Source organism: Agelaius tricolor, unplaced genomic scaffold (assembly GCF_023055355.1).
Source record: "Agelaius tricolor isolate 1412-34295 unplaced genomic scaffold, bAgeTri1.0.p SCAF_20, whole genome shotgun sequence".
In the NCBI taxonomy this organism is placed as follows: Eukaryota; Metazoa; Chordata; class Aves; order Passeriformes; family Icteridae; genus Agelaius; species Agelaius tricolor.
In genome coordinates this window covers 14,049,116-14,067,040 of record NW_027269280.1, presented here as the reverse complement: position 1 = coordinate 14,067,040, position 17,925 = coordinate 14,049,116, and the positions used below count along the sequence as shown (strand labels likewise).

The following is a 17,925-nucleotide window of genomic DNA, read 5'->3' as shown; positions in this document are numbered from 1 at the left end:
AGCAGATGTTGAGAGAGCTCCTGTCTACCAAAGCAGGGGATCTTAGAGTTCATCTGTTTTTTGGGGTTTTTTTCTGTGAAGAAAGCTATACACCTCTGAGCAAAAAGTACATTGATCATCTGGACTATGACCTCCCCAACCTCAGGAGGCTGGCTCTTGTTGTACCTACGATTTCAAGCCGTTTCCATACTGCCCGATTTGAGTGGACTCAGGTGATCGCTTGGCTGATTTACCAAACTGGATAACACTGGCAGCTTCATCTGCAACAAGAAACAGGGGAACAGAAAAGGCTTATTTCAGTGTACAGACACACACAGACACATCTTTTAGATAAAGAAGGGAGTTAACTTCTTCACCACTGGAAATAGGCCAGAAAAGAGGCCAGAAGCCCAAGGTGAAGCTGCATCCTGGAGCTGTACCACAGAGCCCTGTGAGACACATACTGCTTGAGGGCACTGATGTTACCAGAAGATCTGTACAGGTGCCATGATGCTGACAGAAAGAGTTTTAGGTTTCAGTCTAGTTCACTGTCCCATCTGAACTGCATGAAGACATTTCTTTTTGAAAAAAAAGAAAAATCCACAAAAATAATCTATTGTGTCCATCACAGTTGTCAATTCTTATAAATTAAGACCCTAGGATGCAGTGGGTCTGTTGTATCCCAGGTCCCACTGACACCACACACTTGAGAGCACTGGCACTAGAGCACATGTCAGGACTATTAAAAAGGTCAGAAATCCAGAATAAACACTGCTATTTCTTCACAGTGCTGAACTTAACAGTCTGGTTAATTAAAGCACTAGTAGGACACAAGCTAACTTTGGCAGCAGATTGCTGGACCCCTGGCAGCAGGACAGCTGGGGAGAAAGTCAACACAAGCAGGTCCTACAGCAATTAGCATAGGATTTCATTAGCACAGGACAAAATGAAAGGACACAATGGCTTTACAGCTCAGAGGGTCTGTCATTTTTAGTTCCAGCCTTTCTATTGTTCAAGAGATAAAGACTTTTGTTAAAAGTCATCCCTAGGACAAATTCCTTTCCCTTCCCCCAAGAGATAATAATAATTTCACCAGAGTTTACTGGGAGAAATAAAGTTTAATTCCAGAGACAAGGAACACAAAGTGCCTTACTGTGAGGGCTAAAAACAAATGCATACACACAAGCTATAAGGGAGCACAAGACATCACTCACCCCACCAGGCAACTATGGGGAGGCTGAGCCCATGGACAAGCTAGATTTCAGCATGCAGGAGACACACAGGCCTATCAGCATTGACCGGTTTTACATTAAAATATTCAGTACTAACACCATTGGTCTGACATGACATCGCTGAGCTGGTGTCAGAACACCATTTTCAGTTGAAACTTAAAGATACAAATACAGGAGAACAACTGTGCAAACACCTTGCTGCCTAAACTGCAGTTGTTCTCAATGGAACTCCACAGCTATTCCAGAAACAGCTTTGGACTGGATAAGGGTACCTCTACCTTCTCTTCAGCCTACTGTAATATTTTCTAGCCAAACAAAGAAAACACTCGAATGTCTTGTATTTGAGATCTGGCTAAGGATGGTGGTGATGATGATGATCATCACCATTATCATCCAATTATTATTACTCTAACTACTGTTACTGTGTTATTTTTAAAGCCTGGTAAGGAAAGTAGAGACAGGATATTAAAAAGAGAAGGACTATTGGAATCTTTTTGCTCCACAAACATTTTTCAGTAACTATTTTTAAGAAACTTTTAGAAAGCCTAAAGAGGGTAAAGAGTAATTATCCAAAGCACTTCCCCTCTCAGGAAAGGTGACCAGATGGTTTACCACTCAATGTTGGATGTCTGAAACCACCCTATTATGACTCCTCTTTAAGGTCAGAGGGATGAAGGTGATACTGAGCAGAGGGGAATGTGAGCTAGCACCTCTCTCCAAGCTGTCTTTAGGAGAGATTTAATATTTATATCCTCCCAAGAATCAAGACACAATTTTTTTTTTCCCCAGCTCTTTATAGGCTCTGGAGGGTGTTTCTACTTAAAGCTATTTTTGTCACACTATTTTTGTTTTGTTGTGCCTCAGAGTTACTGGATTTCAAAAAGCCCAACTCCCCAGCAAGAAAAATAGAGAAGGGAGATCTATGCAAAACAAAGAAGAGAAAAAACAAGCTGAAGAAATTCACTCGAGATCGTCAAGATGGCAGGATTTAATTCATGACCTGGGGGAAATTAGCCTAAAGTCAAGTTGAACTTTCCTGAGGATAGGGGAACAAGGGAAAAGCTGTGAGGTCCTTTGTGACTGTAACAAACACAGGACACCAACCCCACATGGGGCAATGACTGGAAACAGACAGTGACTGACAAATCGCTTTGATATATGTTCCTGTAATTTGTTTGAAAAATCTGTTAACTTTATAGGAAACATCAATGTTTAGGTTAAAGATGTAACCTTAAACAAGGTTAAAGAGACATTTTCTCCTGAGAATTGTGTAGACTGCTCCCCTGAAAGTGGCCCCCAAGGGTCACTGTCTACGCACACAAGTGTGTACACACTCTAAAGTAGGAGTTGGAGTTCCAGTTCCTCACCATTGTGAGCCTTGGATAAACAGTATTTTTTAAATAAAAATAAAGCAACTACTAAAATACTAAATAGGAAATACTATATACTAAAATACTAATAATGCAACCAAAACACTACTACTTAATTAACTGCTTCCATTAAAACAAAAGCTGCTTTGAGCTTCCAAACTTCAAAAACACAGTTGAAAAAAAGCAAGACTTGATATATTTGCTTCAATCTCCCAAAAAGCAACAGAACAAGCCCTCTTAAAAAGTATTAGAAGCCAGACAAGGCAGGTAACCGGGCTAAGTCTGCAGAGATTTACAAAGGCAAGTAACACCTGACTGATTTGGTCACCTTCTACAAGGCAGCACTTCCTGTCCATATGGAGACAGTAGTGGGTGTTGTTTGGCTGGACTTCAACAAAGTGTTGGACACAGTTCAACATAGCCTGTTCCTGGACAAACTGGGGAGACACAGACCAGGCAAGTGGTATACAAAACAAGTAGGGAACTAGCTCATGGGTCATGCTCAGAAGTGATCATCAATGGTTTTCACTCCAGCTGACAGACTGTCACAAGCAGAGACCACCCCAGGGACTGACGCTGTGCCCCATATTGCTCAACATCTCCATACAGGATATGGACAGTGGGGTGCTTTTGAATTCTCACCAGCTTCATTGATGGGGGTAAACACCTCGACTGGCTGAAATAGTGGGCAAGCAAGATTGTGTCTGAGGTTCAAGGGAACTGTGAAGTCCTGCACCCGGGATTAAATAACCTAAGAGCCCAGCACAGACTGGAACCTGCAGGTTGGGAGGAACAGCCTTGCTGGAAGGGTCCTGGTGGACAACAAGCTGAGTATGACCCAGCAGTGTCTCACAACAGCAATTGAGGCAAAAAGGATCCTGGACTGTATCCACGGGGATATTGCCAAAGAGATGGAAATGTGATTAGTCCACTTAGCTTTGTGTTTGTCAGGCCCCACCTGTTGTTCTGTGCCCAGTTCTGTCTCCTCAATTCAGGAAAGATGCAGACAGCCTGAACAGGGTGCAAAGGAGATGATCAAAGGGCTGCAGAAACTGCCCTATGAGAAGAACTAGGCCTCCTTCCTTGAGATGAGAGGGCCCAGGGGGAATCTCATCATAATACTACAGTACTTGAAAGCTACAAAGGCTACCCTTCCCTAGGAGCCACATGAAAAAGAGGCAAGAGATACATGTTGCATTGGGAGAGGTTTCTTCTTAAAATAAGTACGAAATTCTTTTTGAGATCAGTCAGTCATTTAATCAATCACAAGAACAACCTCCCCAGGTGTGTGGTGGAGTCCCCCATCACTGGAGAGACAGGGTGCTAAATCATCTATTCCCTTGCCCATGAAAGGCTGGAACAAATTATCTTTGAGGTACTTTCCAACCTGAGCACTTCTGTGATGAAAATGCCAGTTAGAGACTTATTTTCTTCAATTGCTTAAGAATAAAACTAGTCACTTCCTAAACTGGTTGTTATACTTTCTCAACCTACAAGTTGATTCATTGAATCATTCAACCTGTATTTTGATTCTTTAAATTCATGCAGCACTTTCAGAGCCAGGCATTAGATAAAATTTCAAGCCTAAGTAGTGATTTCACTGATAGTATGAGAAATGTGATGTGCTGCATGAAATCTATTGTTTGGTTTTCTATGGACTCCTATGTAGTTCCTTACAAAAGAGCCAAAGTTTTGGACCAGTACTATTATTCTGTGTTGGGGGCAGAGGGTACTTACTGGATAATAATATATTTATTAATATTGGAAATTAGAAAAAGGTTCTTCACCAAAAGGGTGATCAGGCACTGGAACACACTCCTCAGGGCAGTGGTCATGGTCTCAAGCCTGACAGAGCCCCAGGAGCATTTGGACAACGCTCTTAGGCACAGGACACCCCAAAATCCCACCCTTCCAACTCAGAAGATTCTATAATTTTGATACCCCTCTGCAGGACATGATGGTTCCTTTGAAAAGAGCTGTCCTGTAACATCAATGAATCTTTGGACCTTATGATAACTCATGACTACAATGTGAGATGTTTCCAGCTTGAGTACAAATGTTTTTTGATCTTGAGACCACACAACCCAGAGTGATCATTAAGAGAGCCAATGCAGTGAGTACTGAATGCAACTGCAGCAGGAATCACTTGACAAACATCCCTAATTTTTAGAAAAGAGGAGTTGTCATTTGGCTTGCTAATCAGAAGCCATCAGACAGAGCACTCAAATCTGACCAACTGCCTCACTATACCCCTCCATTTTCAGAGCCTGCCAGACAAATCTAGAATTGCCCAAGAGAGAACAAGACCAAAGAGAACAGCAACAAGACAGAGTAACACAAACTGTTACTGGAACAGTTAACTTGAGCCCTTCAGCTCTTCCCTCCATTTAGAAGTGCCCAGACGCAACTGGGTTTACTCACTCATCATCCCCAGATGGTGCCCCATCCAGTCTTCCAAGCCATCCTTTCAGTTGACTTGGGAAGATCCCATGCTAGCATGGGCTACAACAGCACTATAGCAAGTCATGGAAGTATTCTTTTTAACATGTCAGCTTTATGTACAAAAAAAATAATTTTAATTGAAGTTATCATGCACAAAAATAAAACACTCCCAAGATCCATGATTTCTGTTGAAGCAAAGTCTGTATTGAGGGAGAAAAGTCCAATAAAAAGTTTTCTGCTGACATCTTTTAAAGTCAGATAGGAGATCTTCAGGATATCTTTAAAACTGGTAAACCCTGCATTATGAGAAATTAAAGCTCATATCCCTACAGCTAGGGATGGAACCAGAGAGCCCCTGGTTCCATGCAGTGAGTTTGAATGAAAGACTCTCCTTAGCTGCTTCTGTCCATGCTGACAGGCAAATGGTGCAGCACACAGAGCTTCCACCTGGCTGCCCTTGGTCCAGAATCAAGACAGTCAAAGGACCTGAATTACATGGTATTTTCTATACACAATGCATAGCACTGTGAAACATCCCTGCAAGGCACAGTATCTGCCCATCTTCTTCACTAAGCATTTCAGGCCATCAGGAAAAAATTCTTCAACATTCAGCTGAAAGATTAGTCAAAAAGAAGCCAATTAATAGCTGTCCTAAGTAACCCAAATATTATTGTATTTCATATCCATCTGTGCTCAAAATTGAAAGTCACTTTAAGACCCAGTGGTGTGGCCAGAATCAGAACCATAGGGATGGGAGCAGGCGAGTGTCAAGCTCTTTCAAGTCAAGGCATTTGGGCAGACCTTCGTCTCTCCCCTCATAGCTTTTGCTCAAGGCAGAGGCTCTGCTTTGGGGTTTTTTTTCCTCTGTTCCTCTCTGACCTCCAGAGGGGGTTGTTTCAGGTAGGTTTTCTGTGCTCACAACAGTAGCAACTGTTGCTACAAAATGGGACCGTGCATGTCATAATCAAAAACTGTTTCAGACTGAATTTTGCAACATCTGTCTGCAGCTGTAGCAAGGTGCTAGGATGAGTGAAAAGGCCCCAGTCCCTGCAGCTGCTGCAGCTGCCAGCAGCAGCCAGCTGACACAAGGAGTCACAGAGTCTGAGCCACTTTAGCTGGCTGCCCTGCCATCCTCCGCCAAGATGAAGGTGAAGTCCTTCCAGAGGTTCTAGTCCTTGACCAAGTACCAGCAGCCAGAGCATGTCAGTCGCAAACATCGATGGAGCTGCTGCCACCAGAGAGGTAAGAGGGAGGGCTGCCCTCCCTTTGTCTCCCCACACACAATTGCCCACGGCAAGCGTCACCTCGGGGAAAGGTGTCACTGCCATTTTGAGTTTCTCTTGGCTCCCAGGGAGTCCATGACATTTAGCAATTTTGTATCTAGCGATTATTTACTGTTAGTTTGTGCCTGTTGCTGTTTTGCTTGTTAGTAAACTGTTATTTTTCCACTTATTTTTACACATTTAATTCCTGTGGGAAGGGATTGGTTAAAACTAAGGGGATATAACTCATTTCAGAGCATCCCCCTTAAATTGTCTTAAACCAAGACAATAGCCATTATTTAAATCCCATTTTGTCACAAAACCAGCACTACAGAAGCAATAATTGTATAAAAGCTGCCATAAAATTCTGTGGCATTAGAACAGACATCTGGCACCTTCCAGAGAAACACACAGGCAGAGAAGGTCCTATTTTCCTCTCCCTGATCCTAAGAACTATCAGAAGGCCACACTTCAACCTCAGATTTTTTTTTATGGATGGGGCTTTAGTGTTTCCTTCAGCTAAACTGATGGCAGAAAAGTACTCTTGGGTGACACGTTTAGCATCCTTAATCATATTCCAAAGAATATACAGAAGGTACCTAGAGTTCAAACCAAATTCCTTTATGGAAGTCACAAATCTGTGTATCAGAGCACAAATTAAATTGAATGAAATGCTTTGTATCTATATGTGTTTGGGCTGGGATAGAGTTCAATCTCTCCATGCTAACTTGCATGGGGCTGTATTTTAGAGAAGTGTTGGTAATACATGGTTTTCATTAGTGCTGAACACAGCTTACACAGCATCAAGGTCCTTTCTGCTTCTCAAACTGCACCACCAGCAAGCAGGCTGGGTTGCACAAGGACTTGGGAGGGGACAAGTCTGGGATGGCTGATCCCAACTGACCCAAGGGATTCCAGACAGTATCATAAAATCCCAGAATGGTTTGGATTAGAATGGGCCTTGAAGACCATCTGGTTCCACTCCCTGCCATGGGCAAGGACACCTTCCACTAGACCAGGTTGCTCCAAGCTTCATGCATCTTGGTGTAGCGCTCACCAGATAAAGCTGGAGAAGTAGGAGGAAGAGAGGCATGTGTGACCTTGCAGCATTTGTCTTCTCAAGTCACTGTTTTACATGATGGAGGCCTGCTCTCCTGGGGGTGGCTGAACAATTGCCTGCCCACAGTAAGTAGCGAATGAATTCCTTGGTTTGCTGTGCTTGCGTGCACAACTTTTGTTTTCCCTACTGAACTGTCTTTATTTCAACCCATTAAGGTTTCACATTTTACCCTTCTGATTCTCTCCACCATCCCAGTGGAGCTGGAGTAAGCCGCTGTGTAGGACTGAGTTGCCAGCTGGGATTGAACTATGAAAATATCACAAGAGGAACTTAAAGTACTGAGGAATCAGTGCAAAAATGTTAGTTGTTGCTTATTACATTTCCTTTGTCTTCTCCATATTCACCTCCCAGTTTCACCCAATTTTGCTGCCCTGTATGGAACTCCTCACAGGATGACTTACCAGTCCTCAAGACTCAAAGGTGGGTTGACAGTGCTGTTCATTGATGCTAAAGTAGAGCAGAAAAGCTTTTAGCTTTCTCCTGCTAGATACAACATCAATTTACAGCAATTCTTACAAGGCAGAAATACATTTGCTATATTATCATATTACTAAGGTTTTATATTGTCCAGTATTGATCTCCAACACAACATCCATGATGAAACAACGGCAAACTGTTTTCAAAGCAGAACCTTAATTTCTGCCATGGCACACCTTCTGGTTAGAGCTGAGATACACTGATCATCTGGCAGCCAGATGGAGAAAAACCTTATGCCAGCAAACCTTGTGCTTGTGCCCCTTCTTGCTCCACTATTCTCCCTTCAGCCCCAAGGCCAACTTCAGTGTACTGATAAACTTCAAGCCAGGCTGACCCAACTCTATAATGCAGCAAAACAATTTTCTTTTGACTAATTAGTTTTCTGCAATGGAAGAGGTAAATGGTTTGATATGTAATATGGTGTGAAAGAGCAAGTAGAGAGGCAGAAACATGTAGAGACGCATGGAACATGTCCTTTTCAATGGAACTAAGCTGTTAATTCAACTTAAACCATAACATGAAACTTCAGCTTGCAAATGCAGGTGTAACTTTCTGTCACTTACTTGAATCCATTCCTGTTCCATCATCCAAAAAACATAGCATGAATCCACCTCGTAGGTCCTCTCGTTGCTCTGCAAGAGAAGAGTTACTCACTGCTCCCATAAGCAGAAGTTAAAAGTTCCATAAAATGGGATCAGTGTTAACAACAAAAGTAACACAACAAATAGGACTTTTAAACCTGCAATATGGCTAAGCTGCAAGAAAGAGCACCAGATTTTTGTTACAGAATGACTAAGAACTTCTTCACTACAAAACTGAGCTACAAAACTGTATTGTGTCAGTGAGTTTTTTAGCATTCACTACATAGAGCAACTCACTTCACCTGACCCCTGGTGAAGGCTGACTTAATTGCTTCCCCAAGATATTTGTAAAGTTATTCCTTTTTGCAAGGCAACAGGGACTATGGCACAGAAGAAATGGTAGAACAATAGAATTATTCAGGTTGGAAAAGACCCTTAAGATCATCAAGTCCAACCACAAATCTAACACAGTTGAGTTCACTAAACCATGCCCCTAAACACCAGATCTACACATTTTTTAAATATGGATAGATAGTGACTCCCCCACTACCCTGGACAGCCTGTTCCAGTGTCTGACTACACTTTCAGTAAAGAAATTTTCCCTAATATCCAATCTAAACTTCTCCTGGCACAATTTGTGGCTGTTTTCTCTTGTTCCTGTCACTTGTTACCTGGGAGAAAGAGCCCAACCTGTACCTGGCAGCACTGTCCTGTCAGGGAGCTGAAGGAGCAAGAAGGCCCCCCACAAATCTCCTTTTCTCCAGGCTGAGCTCCCCAGCTTCCTTAGCCACTTCTCATCAGACTTGTGCTTCAGCCCCCTTACCCTTCTCTGGACATGTTCCAGCCCCTCAATATCTTTCTTGTCTTGAGGGGCCCAGTACTGACCCCAGGATTGGGCATAAGACTCTCGCTCTTATTCAATCAAGGACAACATACATTTGCAGCCTAAATCCAAGTTAACTACTGACTTAATTGCTGACATGCAAGGAAGCAGCATGAGTGACTTACCAGTATAAATGTCTATTCTCGTGGCATCTGCATCTCTACAAAGAAATAGAACCACAATTGATATCCAAACATTAAACAGAAACGAAGCTAAAAATCCAGGCATACACAAGCTTTTTCAAAATAACTGGCTGTATAGATCAAAGTCCACAGAGGCCCCACAGTCATGAGTGACAGAAAACACTGTCTATTTGAACCTAAACTCCAGCATAAGACATTGCTAGCACACAAACAGTTCTGGTGACAGGAAGTATCACTGGCATTCTAACAAAAGTCATTCTGGGGCTGGAAATCAAATGAGTATACATTTCTGAGCTCCCTCCTATACAAAACAAACATCACCTATATTTTTTTTGTTGAGCTGCCTACAAAAGGTTTAGTAACTCCATATAAAGCTTCATTCCAATACATTCAGGATTGTTACAGGAAACTGTCATTACAAGATCACTGAAGTGAGGCCCTTCACACACTGCATCCTCCTCTGTATTTGAAAGTACAGCGTGTACAGCACTACTGCCCTCTTCCCAAACCAACCTCGGTTTGCTGACTAGAGGCGTGGAATTATAGAGCGGTAACAAAACCCCACTTGACAAATGCCACAGCCACTTTGTTTCACTTTTGTATCTCCAGCCCAGCCTAGCTACTTCTTCCCAGAAGACAACCTCTCTATAGCCAGAGGGGAACCGAGGGAAGGAAAAACCCCCCCCAAAGACCCTACTTTTTCTTACCTTGTTGCAACCATGAACACAGCACCAGCTCGCATGCGCGTGCACACGCACGCGCACACACACACACACACACACACACAGAGCTGATTCCCTAAACAGAAGCTTTCCAACTCAAAAATGTCCCAGTTTCAGCTTGTTACATCACAAAATGCACACTGTGACAAATCACCTTTGAGAGAAAACAATCCCAAAATACTTCCATTGTGCTTCATGACAGTACTTCCTCTAGCTCAAGACAAAAGCACGCAAGGCTTGGGAGGCTTCTGTAGCAGGGATTCCCTCCACACACAGATGAGACAGGTGGCCCAACAGCTGCAATTTCCAAAGACCAAATCTCCTGAAGTGTCAAAATTCCTTTAGCATTTCTTGCTCTATTTTTCAGCTTCCCGCTTCTGATTTCATTTTCATTGTCATGTTTGATACTATGATTTTTTATATAGCAGATGAGTCACAGCTCCTGTAATATTTATTTTAGCAATTTCTTTACACAAAAAGGCAGACTAGTTTTTTCTTTAAATCTCTCTTGTGTCTGCTATCAATTTCCTTTCCAATATGAGCTGCTCCAGGATTCATTCAAACCTGTCTTTCCAGGAATAATAATTTTCTTTTAGGGAGCTGATATGGCAATGTAAGACGAGCAAGTGAAATACTTATATTAAATTAAAATTCCATTTTCTTGTAAAATCTACTAGAAGTGAAAATTGCTTAAGATCAACTAATACATAGGTGAATTAAATCTTAACCAAAGTTACCTTGGGAATTAGGCAGTCTCAGGTACATACCTGGCATTATCTACAAGTTCAGCAAGGGCACCAAACAAGAACTCATGGGTAGTTCTGCAATGAAACAGAAATCAGCAGAGTTACACCAACACTTAAAAAAAGAGAGACCTTTAAATAAATGAGAATCTCAACTACAGTTTAAACAAATCCAGTCAAATAGGTACAACACTACGGTCTGGCTGACAGCAGACTAGGAACGAGTGATTTCCTGTCTGCCAGAGGCAGCCATGCAGCAGCCAGTGTGCCCCAAATTGCAGCTCACTATGGTCTAAAATATGTGATATGATAGAGACATGATAGAGAACACATGATGATCCAATAAACCAGCCTATGACCCAGTCAACAGCTCATAGAAGTCCTTATAGCGCACAACGACAGGTCTTTTCACAGCAACTAAATACTGCCTATAAGGAAATATAGCCAGATGAGGATTATCATAGAATCATAGAACAGTTTGAGTTGGAAGGGACCTTAAAGCTAATTTCATTCCAATCCTCCTGCCATGGGTAGGGACACCTTGCTCCAAGCCCTGTCCAACCTGGCCTTGAACACTTCCAGGGATGTGGTAGCCACAGCCGCTCTGGGCAACAAGACATGAACAACGTTATGAACAAGGTGAGTCTCCCCCACGCACCCAGTCCCACTGCAGAAGTTATTTGTGACAGAAAAATGCTTCCAGATCCTGGCTAACATCCAGCAGATGCAACTGCTGCTAATCCAGAGAAAGTCTTCTAACACCACAGTACCACACCACCTTGCCAAATTAACACTAAAATAATGAACCCAGCTACCACTTCAGCACAATCTCAAGAGACATGTTTAGTTTCCAGCCTCTTTAACTGCCACCTCTTTTAAGCAGCTCCCATTTGGAAGCCATTAGTTATATGCCTCAGCATTGAAACAGATGGTGAGAAAAACTCAGGCAGCTAATAAAAATCATTATAATACATTGTCTGTTGACATAAATGCCATATCTCCACTTCATGCCCAAGCTGGCAACTTAACTTCAAATCTAACATTTTTTTAAACATAGATGAACCACATTCACCATAAGTTTAACAGCAAAGATGTGGAGAAATAGCTGATGGAATTTGTTACTCCTCCAGGTTGTTCAATGAAGAGACTAAGACCTCAGAAACCAGTTTGATTAGCATGTTTCAGTTTGCACAAAACCCTCACATACAGCCAACAGGTGACCAAGAAGATATTTCTTCATATTTTCAGCCTTCCAAGAACAGACACACAGGTACTTCCCACACATAAAATATATAGCTGTCCACACTGTTAATAACCACAAAACACGCTTTCATAGCCATCTTCAGGGTGATCACACTGAACCCATCAACACAGCTCCAGTCAGAGGAAAACACATGAGGCTTTAAAATTATCACTAAAACCATGGGAACAGAGATTTCCGTATCTCCACTCTCCTGCAGAGACAAGACCAATGGGAACAGTGTTTGGAAGACTATCTACCCAATCAGAAAGCTTCCATAAAAACACAATCTTGGTATTCCTTCTTTTGAACACGATTTCCTGCTGACCTGGCTTCAGCAGGGATAGAGCTAATCTTCTTCTCAGTAGGTGTTAAGAGTTGTGTTTTGGATTTAGTGCGAGTATAATGTTGATAACACACTGATGTCTGGTACCAAGCCAAGCATACCCTAAGTCAAGGGCTTTTCAGTGTCCTGCACTAGTCAGCCACACAAGAAGCTGGAGGGGAGCATAGTAAGGGCAGCTGACCCAAATCAGCCAGAGGAATATTCCGTACCACAGAATCTTCTGCTCAGTCTACAAACCAGGGGAGCTGGCCAAGAGACGCCAATCACTCTTGGGGGACAGGTAGAGCATGGGACAGTGGGTGCTGAGCAATTGTATTGAGCATCACTTGACTTCTGGGGTTTATTCCTCTCTCACTTTTTCCTATTATTATCATATGTTTCTTCCCTCCAATATTTGAAATGTTCTTATCTCAGCCCATGGTTTTAGCCTTGTACTATTCACCTCCCCATTCCACTGGGGAGGTGAGTGAGCAGATATGTAAGATGATTACAGATTTCAAGTGTTCTCTTGAGTTTACAAGTGTCTATTCAGCTCCACAGGTCAACATCACCAAAGTATATTTAGGAAGTAGCCCATAAGCAAATGCATGCTTTAGCACTAGTATCAATGCTTAAAGAGCACTTTTTACTCCACAATTTTAGGAATACTTCAAAGAAAAGATGCAAATAAGATACAAATAAGGATTTCCAAAGAAAGATGCTGGAATGAAACAATTGATAGCACAGCTATAGATGACAAGAAAGGCAAAACAAAACATCTCCACATAGCCTGACACTACTGAACTTGACCATCTCCCAAAACTGTAACCTCTTGTGCAGACACGAGCAAAGGGAAACCTTGCTACAAGCCAATGAAAAATCACTCCAGCTATTTATCACTAACAGAAATGAATATATACTATAAAAGTCTTCTATTCAATTTATGAATTTGAACACACTTGTCAATATCTAACTTAAGTCAGATGAAGTGCTTTGGCCTGATTTAATCAGCTAATCTCAAACAAACCCATTGGTCTTGCCTTACAGTCAAAAGTGAAATATTCCACATCCATCATAATCGACCAGTGACCATTTCTCACATCTCTTCAAAAAAGTTTAGGATTATTTTACTTGCAGCACAACTTCAAAAAAAACAAGACAAACTGTTGGCAAAATAAAGCCTATCAGAGCTTGCTAGCAACCTGCAAACACAGTGAGCTTATTTTAGATAGGCATCATCAGAGGCAACCACAACCTGCATCAGAGTACCCAAAATACAACTATTACTGCCATACAATGGGTGAAACAACATATAGAAGGGAGGAAAGTAGTATCAAAATCCATAGTGTCAACAACAGCTCATCTGGGTAGACAAAGACTGGTCTGGATCATCCCACAATGTGCACTTCCATTTGAGCCAGCTCCATGCAGAACTGGAGGCTTGATAAGGAATCTAAAAGGGGAGTCCAACATTGGCAATTTATTGAAACATAGGTGACAAAAGGTCGAGTTAGATGGCTCTAATACATTACTAACTTCAAACACCTCTATAAAGAATCATTTGGAGTAATGTAAAAGGGAAGAAAAACTTGTTTTGTTCCTACAGGAACCTCCGGCTTGAACCTAGGTGAACTCCAGATCATGCAGACAAGTACCTAATTACTAATGAGAGACTTAAGACTTCACTTTTCTTCTGAAGGAGAGCACATCTGGGAAAATGCTTTATTTTGGCACATGCATCAGGAAAAACAGACATTCTCTAAACAATGAACTCTGTTTCAAGCCAAAATAGACAAAAAGCACAAGAAGAAGAGGGAATTTGGTGGAGGGGGGGGGTAGGGAAATATTGTTGGTCTGTTATTACTAGTTTTCCTCAAGTCTATCATTTAGTCATCTTGAAGTCTATTCGAGTGACTTTCTTCGACTCCAACTGTATTTACCAGAACAATTCTAGTTACACAACAACACACAAGTTGCAAACTAAAGGCTACCTACTGCTAGAAGACAATTACAGGTCCTCAACTTTTAACAAAATAATTCAACTTTTTATTATAAATATTCAAAATATGCAAATATAAATTGTCTGGTCTCTGTTATATTTATGGCATCATCTCAATTAATAACTTTGGAATTGTCTTAATGTAAGCATTTAATTGTTAAGGAAAACCAATGCAAGGGCAAGCAGGTGACACTGGAAAGTCATAAAACAATGCACATGCAATTTTCATGTGCTTATGCACACTGATTTTCATTCTAGGATTTAAAAGAATTTTAACGTAGAAACATATGGGTTGAAAAAGACTTTTAAAGGTCATCTAGTCCAACTTCCAGCCATGGGCAGGAACACCTTCTACTAGGCCAAGTAGCTCCAAGCCCCATCCAACCTCGTCTTGGACATTTTGAGGGATGGGGCAGCCACAGCTTCTCTGGGCACCCTGTTCCAGGGCCTCCCCACCCACACAGGGAAGAACATCTTCCTTCTATCTAGTGTGACTCTACACTCTTAGGTTAAAGCCATTGCCCTCTGTCTCACCACTTTAGAACTTATTAAAAGGTCTGTCTTCACTCAACTATTCATCGAGTAAGTTGGAAAAGCACAGTGACAATTTTTCTTTTAAAAAATATGGCAACTGAATCTATTCATGTAGATGCTGGAGGCTCAACTCCATGTCCCATCAGACATGTAAGCATTAAGCTGCTATTGGAAAGATCTGCTGCAGTTCCTCAAGCTCAGGGACCTGATCAACTGTCTCCTGTAAATCACTTCAAACTGAGTGCTCTGAGTCAGACACATGGAAACTTTTCTGAAAGAAGGTCTTAAAAGGGAAGGAGAAAAAAAAAAATTAAAAAGCATGGTTTTCTTCTGCACCCTAGCAGCCAGATGGTTGGTCTTTCAGTGCAATTTAAAGAATTTAAAAAATTTCCACCTCCTTGATTATGAGAATACACTTAGCACTGAACTAGAACTTATCTAAGATGGGATGGTGTTCCTCAGCAAGAGTGCAGTCCAGAGGAGACCAGTCTCCTCTATCAAAATCTCTATACTGGCCTAGGGTTGATTTGGGGATTAGCTTGTTTTCTTTTTTGCTCATTTTTTTTTCTGGAGGAGCAGGAGAGGTTGTTCGTTATGGGTCAGTTTGCTGCTTTCTTTGATTTTATAATGACTTCTATTACTCCTATTGCTATTCTTAGGGAAGCATTTTACTTATGCACTGATTCCCATAACCTCAAAAGGCTCTTTGCTCACGATGGACAAGGAGCTCTGGCTTTGGCTTATCCAAGCATTGGCTTCCAGTTCTTTCCAAGAATTTGGTAATGAAGGTATCACTGCAGACATGCAGCCCACCACAAGCAGACAGTAGCGTAAGCACAATGGCAACATGAAGTACATTTAATATACTTGACAGCAGCAGGAACAACTCAGTCTTTAGCACAGGCTTTATCTTCTTATGAAGATGGACAGAGTTCTGGAGCTTTGCAGGCAAACACAAGCTGCTGAAAGAACATTGCCATCATCTGCACAGTCTTCTTATCCACAAAAAAAAAGATTGTCTTCTGGAGCTGGACATGAGAATTTCACAAATCAACAACAGCACCACAACATGACTCAGTATTGTCCATCTTCAGGCACCAGATTGTTCACTCCATATGCAACTGCCACCAGCTAAGCTAAAGAGCAGACCCAAATGTGACATGGAGCCATTACTAGGTTTATTTCCCTGTTCAAAGCCCATTACTTTCCTGATTCTGAAAATGAATGGACTGTAATGGTCTTGGCATATGTGAGATTAGTTTTAACTGCTCTTGTAGATGTACCTCACTACCAACAAAACAAACCAGACAAAAATCCTTTGAAACAAAGTTGCCCATGTTTCTGTGCCTTCTTTGGACTGCTGTAGACCACTGATCCTTCACATGCTGAAAAGGGAAACAAAAAGATAAGCCTGCACTTTATTTATTCTTCTATTGATGGACAGTAAGTCAACTCTTCCACAGAACATCAGCAGACAATCTTCGCCGGTGACCAGCTGATCAGAATGAAGCAATACCAAGTGGTTCCACAGAGTTCTTCCAATTCGGGCAGAACGAGCTCTTCCATCTCCTGTATACATGCCATTAAAAAGCTCAGGAGCAGCAGGAAGTGTTGATGGGTGCCTGACCCCACTTAAATGCTGCTCCCTGATGGTGCTCCTCATTTTCTAGACATGCACCCACAAGAAACTCATGGTAAATAATGGCTTTGCCTCTTCTCAAGAGGTGTTATTTTGGGAGATTCACTGGCGACATGCAAAAAAATCTGACTGGAAAAAGAGTACCATAATCCTGTTAAAAATAAACCTGCAAAACACTCAGTCACACACAAAGCCAGATGCTACAGAGGGATGGTGGCCGGCACGACAGCGCACACACACTGTTCCGCAGAGATCCGACCGTGCGGGTTTGGTTGCCCAAGGTGACTCCTCGTTCCTCCCGGGGCCTCTTGTCCCCACGCACTGGCTCTCCGTGACCCGCGGACCTGCCCGCGGTACAAAAGCCGGTCCCGGAAGGACCACGAAGCGCCCGGACCGGGGGCAGGCAGCCGCTCAGCCCCACTGGCCCGCGTGGCTTCGGCCGGGCCCATCGCACTGAGCCGGGGTCCCGAGCAGGCCGGATGCCGCGGGCCCACCCCACCCCAGCCGGTACTCACGAGTTGGTGTGCAGGTATTCGAAGGTAAGCTGGGCCCGGTTCAGGCTGCTGTAATTACCCAGGGACATGGCGGCAGTGGCCGCCATCGGGCCTGGGCCTGCGCCCGCGCCGCATGCACCGGCGGCCGCGCGCGCCTCGAGCCCGCCCCGCCCCCTGCCGGTCACGGGTGACCGCCGGGTGAGCAGCCGGCGCTGCGCTGCACTTCGTTATGCCGCGCCCCGTCGCCCCCTTGCGGTGCGGTGCGGTGCGGTGCGGTGCGGTGCGGTGCGGTGCGGTGCGGTGCGGTGCGGTGCGGTGCGGTGCGGTGCGGTGCGGTGCGGTGCGGTGCGGTGCGGTGCGGTGCGGTGCGGTGCGGTGCGGTGCGGTGCTGCTTTGTCTCCGCCGCGCTGGGATCGCGCCCGGCACGGCAACTGCCCCCGCGGGGAGGAGCCACGCGGCTGCCCCCTATTGGTCAAGAAGAGGCACGTGATGCTAGTGCCTCGGCGCTGCCAATGTGTGCTCTGCGCCGCCGCGTGACGGGTGCGCGCAGCCGGGTGGGAGCGGTGAGGTGGGTGCGTGCGGCGTGTGGGATCCTCTTTTTCCCTCAGGCTCCGTCCAGGCGGCAGCCGAGCGCCTCAGCGCCGCGGTCTCCTAGGGCGGGGGAGTGTCTGCGGTGGGGCCGCGGCTGCGGTGGGGCCGCGGCTGCGCGGTGAGGTGGCCTGGGCGCGATAGCCCCCTCC

General features: G+C 43.7%; 1 protein-coding gene across 5 annotated transcripts in view; it reads right to left on the bottom strand.

Moving 5' to 3' along the window:
• The window catches only part of MORC2 (MORC family CW-type zinc finger 2), a 48,072-nt gene extending 30,424 nt beyond the window's left edge, over positions 1-17,648 (bottom strand). The window contains exons 1-5 of one of the 5 annotated variants that reach the window (XR_011682061.1): positions 17,207-17,648; positions 10,979-11,032; positions 9,472-9,506; positions 8,446-8,514; positions 170-260 (exon numbers count right to left, since the gene is read on the bottom strand). Coding sequence is in view for 3 of the 5 variants with exons in the window: in XM_071445848.1 (XP_071301949.1) it covers positions 170-260; positions 8,446-8,514; positions 9,472-9,506; positions 10,979-11,032; positions 17,207-17,292 (335 nt within the window). In the remaining 2 variants the exon portion in view is untranslated. Of the gene's footprint in view, positions 1-165; positions 261-8,445; positions 8,515-9,471; positions 9,507-10,365; positions 10,386-10,978; positions 11,033-17,206 lie in introns of those variants that run through there. The other 4 variants (XM_071445848.1, XM_071445847.1, XM_071445849.1 and 1 more) reach the window with 4 other exon arrangements.
• Positions 17,649-17,925: the final 277 nt, after the last annotated feature.